Source organism: Piliocolobus tephrosceles, chromosome 15 (genome assembly GCF_002776525.5).
Source record: "Piliocolobus tephrosceles isolate RC106 chromosome 15, ASM277652v3, whole genome shotgun sequence".
NCBI lineage: Eukaryota > Metazoa > Chordata > Mammalia > Primates > Cercopithecidae > Piliocolobus > Piliocolobus tephrosceles.
In genome coordinates this window covers 67,070,221-67,077,040 of record NC_045448.1, presented here as the reverse complement: position 1 = coordinate 67,077,040, position 6,820 = coordinate 67,070,221, and the positions used below count along the sequence as shown (strand labels likewise).

General features: G+C 48.2%; 1 protein-coding gene across 7 annotated transcripts in view; it reads right to left on the bottom strand.

Moving 5' to 3' along the window:
• The window catches only part of MEIS1 (Meis homeobox 1), a 140,503-nt gene that overhangs the window by 130,060 nt on the left and 3,623 nt on the right, over positions 1-6,820 (bottom strand). For 5 of the 7 annotated variants that reach the window (XM_023224054.2, XM_023224051.2, XM_023224056.2 and 2 more), the window contains exons 3-6: positions 5,874-6,015; positions 5,229-5,279; positions 4,389-4,439; positions 2,812-2,958 (exon numbers count right to left, since the gene is read on the bottom strand). In XM_023224054.2, the coding sequence (XP_023079822.1) occupies positions 2,812-2,958; positions 4,389-4,439; positions 5,229-5,279; positions 5,874-6,015 (391 nt within the window). Of the gene's footprint in view, positions 1-2,811; positions 2,959-4,388; positions 4,440-5,228; positions 5,280-5,873; positions 6,016-6,189; positions 6,587-6,820 lie in introns of those variants that run through there. The other 2 variants (XM_023224053.3, XM_023224057.3) reach the window with 2 other exon arrangements.

The following is a 6,820-nucleotide window of genomic DNA, read 5'->3' as shown; positions in this document are numbered from 1 at the left end:
AAGGAAGGAAGGAAGGAAGGAAGGAAGGAAGGAAGGAAGGAAGGAAGATAAAGGACTGAACTAGCGCTACAAGGCCAAGTGGATTTCCGCCGACTTAGGCCTCCGAGATACCACCTAGTATCAAAGTCGTAGATCCCAGGTCCCCGCGCTGGTGGCAGTCTTCGCGCCCTCCGAGGAAAAAAAGTAAAATAAAATAAATCGTGCCGCCAACGGGCCCTAGAGACAGAGGGGTTAATGAGCTAACAAGGCCCAGCGTTCTCACAGCACGAGAAGCGTCCGGTCCCGGAGCGCACCCTCTGCGGAGGCTCAAACTGGCTGGGCTGCATTCGCAGACAGGTGGAGAGGCCATCCTTCCTGTCCGGCCCCCAGGACGCCGCACTAGGGGTTCAGCGGCCCGGAGGGATAGGTCAGCAAGCTCCAGTCCGGAGAACTGGCGCCCACCAGACGCCCTGGCCCTTCATTCATCGCGCCTCAGCTCCCCAGGGCAGTGGAGCCCACCGGCGTCCATGGCACTGTACCGCATGCGCCCAGCGCTTTGCGCTCCCCTCTCCAAACCTGACCTTGGGTTTGCTGTCCTCCGACCAGCTGAAACCTGGGCGAGCCCCAGGGGGCCACACAAGCGAGCCCATGAGCAAAGGCCAACAGCGCCACGAGCTCAGCCAAAGCGTCGAAGCCCACTCTTAACCAGCGGGGACCAGAAATCAGATTCTCATTTTAGAGGTAGAAGAGAATAAAATGTGAATTTTTGTACAATACAATTGCATACCAATCTTTGCAATATCTTAAGTTAAGGGAATTGGGTAACAAAAGTTTAGGGAAGGAGAAGGGGGGAGTTCTATGATATTATATTAATTTTTGTATTCTCTCTCCCCCCTCCAAAAATCCCCAAAACTTTGTTCTTTTATCTTTGACTTTAATAAAATAATGATTCCTTGAGAAAATGGGGTATAAATCTTCATTTTGGAGGCAATTAAAGTGTTGATTTCATTCATGCCCCTAAGCGATTCTTGTAATTTGCTCAAATAGCTTTATGTACCCAGCACTCCGGAGCTTTTAGAATCCCATTTTCTAGTTAGGCTTGTTGGATTGCAATTTTTATTCCACAGCAGCTACTCGAGGGTTCCTCAGCAGAATCTGCACTCAACAGCTCCCGGGCGAAGGCTGGCGGGTTGAACCAGACTTGAGGCCCGAGCAGCCCCCGGGGGCCAACGCTGGGAGCCGCCTGCAGTTTTCCCACCTCTGTGGGGCCGCACCAGGATTGCGCACGCTGCGTGTTCTGTGCACTCGTCTACACTGCCGAAAGTTTCCAACTCTCCAGATCACAGTGCGGACCCGGCACATTGGCACTTTGAAATCTCCGCTCTGCCTGTTTCCCGCTCCCCATGGGCAAAAGAGGAATTCAGCCTGTGTCGCGAGGGTTGCCCAGAGAAAATCAAGCTGAGAATGTATTTTAAGAGGATGATGTTGAGAGAAGAAAACCATAAGATGACACTAAGAACCAGGTGTCAGGCACTACGACAAGGACTGTACAAGACAGCCACTGGCCAACAGAGATCATGACAGAGCTTGCAGAGTAGCTGGCCTTTGGCTTAACAAAAGCAGGCTGATCTCTTCCCCCAAGTCTGGACTCACGTGCCGAGTCAGAAAGAGAAACAACTCCGGGCCTTCACTTATACAGGGGGGAAGGTTGGGAGGGTGCAGAGCAGGCCAGCTACCCAAATCTCCAGACGCCTTGCAACAATTCGCAACAGAACTGTTTTGAGCCCTGTTTCATCTCACTCACTCCACACGTTTTCACTTTCATTGCATTTTTGCAACTCCTTTGGACCAATCCAGAGATACAGCCACAGGAGAGAGAGAGGCACCCTGGGAGCAAACAGTGGTGTTGGGGTGACACAGAGAGAGAAATCCCCTCAGCAACTCCAAATAAAAGTCGTCCCCACTTAGTAACGCATCGGAAGAAGGGCCTGGAGGGAGGACAGGAGAGGAGGGAGCGCAGCAAGCCAAGCCTCAGTTGAGAGCAAAGGCGGTGCGAGGTCCCCCACCCTCCTTACCCAGGGAGCTGCCGGGGTGCCCCTGATGCTGACATGTCCACAAGCTGCCAACCCAGAGGGCCCAGAGCGCATACCAGCTGGAGGATGAGTGGAAAGAAGGAGGAGAAAAGTCCATATTTATCTGTTTTTATAACCTCGGCCTGGTCTTATTTTTTCTATTAAGTACAATAAAATGGGCGAGCTTGCAGTGAACACCACACAAAGCAATGTTCAGTGAGGTCTAGAAGCGTTCGGCCGAGGAAAACTGACAAGACAGGCTAATGAACCGTACAGACAGGGAGAAAATAGCCAGCATTTGCTAGATTTCAAACCCTCGCTGTCTCTCTTAGACCACCTATCTTGGATTTATTCCTAATAAAATAAGAAATAAGCAGACCCTACACTTTTCTTTTCTTGAAGATAGAAGGGAAAAATGCTCCAGAACAAAGCCCCTACAATCAGAGGCGGTCACTGGCAGTTAACACTCCCATTATTATAGAGGGTAAATAAAATAAAGACAAAAATTAAAAGCGACAAGAAACAGGTCAAGTTTGCTAGCAAAGCTTTTACAAGCTCATCTCTCCAGGTCGAATCCCAGAGCCAGCCTTAATGAAGCAATAATAGCCACATTATTCAAAAATTTTCATTTCGATGGAAATGTATCTAAAAGGGACTTAATCATATGCAAATAATAAAAAGAGGTGGTAGTGACCTAGCAAGCAACATGCATACAGATTTTTTTTTTTTCCCAGGGATGTTGAAATTGAAAAGCTCGTACCTGGTCGGTTAGATTTGCTGATCTTGTTATATCTTCACTGTCTGATTTTGATCCTCCTTCTCTATCGTCTATCACCAAATCGATAGGCATTTTCCCTTTCAAACAGCTAATATACCGGTGGCAGAAATTGTCACATAATTCGTGTACCTACATTATGACAGAAATAAAAAAAAATGGGAATATAATCAGGAGTGCATAAATGACATTGACAAGTGCAATCCACCCCCCTTGTGAGATCCAAACTTCCAAATAGGGGAAACACAGGGCAATTGTCCTCCAGAGACCCCCAGATGCATCCAGAATTAGGAATAACTTTCTTTTCTTGCAAAATAGAGATATCCCAGAAAATTGACAGTGACAAGATGATTCACAGGCTACAACATATTCAACACCCGTGTTAAATTCATCTGCTCCTGGGGCTGTGGTCATTAGAGAGGTGACCTGCGTAGGTGACATTTAAGGTAAACTACTTAATTTCATCCAGTGACTTTATCATAAATTCCTTTCCAATGTGTCTAAGGAAAAAATGTATATCTGTGTATATATGCACATATATATTCTCCAAAGAACCTGTACTGTGGTGGCATAGGATATATGCCTGACAACCCAAGTCCTTATTATATCTGTAATAAAGATTTTTATCTCTAAGGGTCATATTTTAGAATACTTTCTTTAAAAAAAAAATGGAAGGAAATCAAGTTGCCAGTACTCCTGATATAAGAAAACATACAGCCACAAAAACATATCAAATTGATTTTTCTTTTTTTTTTACAAAAAGGAGAAGGAATGCCTCAAAATATTTAGGTGTAAGTGCAGAGGTTTCCTACAGGCCCCAGGCATCAGTGACAAGCAAAAATTCACAAGAAACCCCAGTGTGCTTGCAATTTAATGTTAGTTTGAATTACAATGCATTAAGTTTTTATTGCTGAGATTTATAGAACAGCTAGCAAAATCATGTTATCCCACACCCTTTCTTGAGTGTGAAAGTGGGGTGTGTGCAGGATTCACAGATTCAAGAAATTGACACAACTATCAACTCTGCTTTGTCTCTGCAAAACGTTTAATGTGCCTCCCCACCACCTCCTCCAGACTCCTTCCCGCTCCTCCTCCTTCTCCCCTTCTGCCTCTCCCCTGTGTCTGATCTACCGCTGCTCTCAAGACTGTCTTCCAGAAACTCACAACAACTGAACAAAACTTTTTTCTCCCTCAGAGGTAGCAAAGAAGAGGAGGAAGAGGATGAGAAGAGACAACAGAGGTATTAACCTGTGAAACAACCTCAGAGCAGCATTCTAAACATCAGCTGGGATGCACAGAATTGCAACTATTTACACAAAGCCAGCAAGTTATTAAGAATGAACACAAGGCTAGGGCGTTTGTGATCCCGGTTTTAGTGGCTGAAATTGTAATTAAACTGCGAAGAGAAATGGACGCTAAGATTGGCCTTGACACTAATTACCAGAAAGAAAGACATTTATGCAAATGTATCAGAAGGCTGAACTTCAGCCATTCTGAACCCTCCCCCGCTGTGTGTTTTGGGGTAAGGGGTAAGTAAAAGGAAAAGAGGCTAGAGAAATTACCTTCTCTAATTCCAACAGATGAAACCTTAATACTTGTATGGCTTGAATCATCTGCAAAGATACAAAAACAATAAGCACCCCATTCCTGCTTGCAGAAAACTGGCTGTCACAGCTCTACCATCTCCAGCCCACCCCCTCCCACCAGTAAATAAAGTTATTTTGATTTATGGCAATAACACTAAAACTTAATAGCAGCAACTGGGTACCATCTAGAGGTTTATATTTCTTAAGGAGAAAAAAATAGCTAAAACAACAACAGAGCATCTAAGTGGGGCTCATAAACACTCTCCTCCCCCATAGCTCTCCCCTTTCTCAGTGCCACTGGCCCCACCCCAGCCCAAAAGGGCCACAACACTGGACTAGATGTGTCTTTGGAAGGACTGGACAGAAAAATATTTCAAATGGCCCTCAAACTGTGGCTTTTCCCATTGCAAAGTTTCTGCTGCCTTCCTTACACCTTTCAGGCAAACTGGTTGTTTGGGGGCTCTTGTCCGGTGGCTGCCCTCGTGATGGGACTTAGAGGGCTGGGAAGTCCGCAAAGTTTAAGCACACACGCTGACAGGCCAGGAGATAAATCCCCGCGCTGATTAGAGCTGCGCAGCCCGGCTGTCATAAAAAACAAAAGCTCGCGTTTCCCAGCGCCGGCTCGCCCGGCCCCTCTCGAGATGAATTTATTTCCCCGGGATCTTGTCCCGGACCAGTTGTCTGTGGACAGAAACATTTGCAGCCAACCTGCAGGCACGGGAAGACCGGTCTAGAAATCTCAGGGCTCTCAAAGCAAAGCTGGGGGCGCTGGAGGTGGGAGGTGGGGGGTGGGGGGGAATAGGGGTTCGCTCTTACCAAGTTATCCAGTTCTGGATTAGAAGAAAATAGAGGTTTTTCTGCGCGAATCTAAATACAAGTGAGAAGGAGATGGGAGAGGAAGGGGAGACGGAGGGGAGAGAAAAAAGAAAGAAAAATTTGAAAACTGGTCGCCTTCCTAGTTTCTTGTCTCATTACCCTGTTGGGGGCAGGATGTAACCCTCCGGGAGGGACCCGGTGACACCGAGTTCGTCCCGCGCAGAAACATTTCAGTGTGAATTAAATAAGCTGAAAACAAGCTCAGAGCTCAGTCTTACTTCTACTAGCAACTACAGTTCTCAGGGAGGCTGCTCAGCCCGCCAAGTCCACAGCAGCTACAACCGTGGTGTTCTAGATTTTATTCTGCAGAGTGAGCTCTCCACGTTTGCTTTCTGGAGGGTGAGTGGGGATGCAGATGGGTAATTTTAAGTTATCTGCAAACAGACACTCAGACAGAAAGAAAATCTGAGGTTGGAGGTAACACTCATGGCTTAGGGCCGACTATGTGCTGGCTACTTTTGAAAGTGTGCCGTGTGTGTGTGTGTGTGTGTGTGTGCGCGCGCGCGCGCGCGCGCGCGTTTGTGTGTTGGGGAAGGGGGGGCTCTCCTTTTGTTTCTTTTACTTTTTAACATTTATTTTGCTGACCTGTTTGGCGAACACGGCTATATCTTCATTGAAAGACTCTGACGAGCAGACGTCCCCGCCCGCCACCCCTGGCTCGCGGGGGGTACAAGTAGCTAATTCACATTTCTCAAAAATCAGTGCTAAGAGAGGGAAGAGGGGGTGTCTGCAAGAAAATACAACAGTCACAAACAACATAATGGTTAGTCCCCAGTCAATGGAAAAAGATGCCCAAGAAAAACAGCCGGAGGAGCAAGAGGAACAGACCCCCTCTCGGATTGTGTCATCTACTTTTTTCCTTTTCCTCCCCCCCCAACCCCCGACCCAGGTGACCGCTCACCTCCCCTTCCTCCTGGAGCCCTGAAGTCGGAGGCCCTGAGCCATGGACGGTATCTGAGGATCGGTTTAGCGTATCTGGCCGGAGAAACTGGCAACATTTGCTACGAATAAAACCCAAGCGTTTCCAGCAGCCATTTTGAATTAAGTTTCCCACCCGACAAGCCCTAGTCCCCTCCACTGCACATCCAGGATCTGGTGGAGGAGAAAGCCGCCGGGCCGAGGGGTGGGGAGGGCTGGTTCCTGCGGGTTCCTCCTAGGCGGCCGCGCGAAGCCCAGGCTGGGGGATCTCTGTGCAGGCGCTCAGCTAACTTGGGGAAAGGACGTCCATGGCCGTGGGGCCGACTGTCAACGGGCTGCACCTAGGGATCCCAACCCCAAGACCCTCGGAGAGCCGGGAGGCTCCTCCTCAGCTCCTCGCACACTCCCCTCCCTTCGCAGATGGCCCCCACCGCCCCCCAAAGAAAGTTCCTTCAAATGTTCCTGCGGTACAGCCTTTCTTTTTGTCTCTGCGAAGTGGCAAAGCAGCTAGTATTGCAAGGGGCCTAGATGTCGCTTGTCTCAGCCCATAAAAAAGAAAGAAAAAGAAAGGAGGAGGAGGAGGAGAAGGAGGAGGAGGAGGAGGAGGAGGAGGA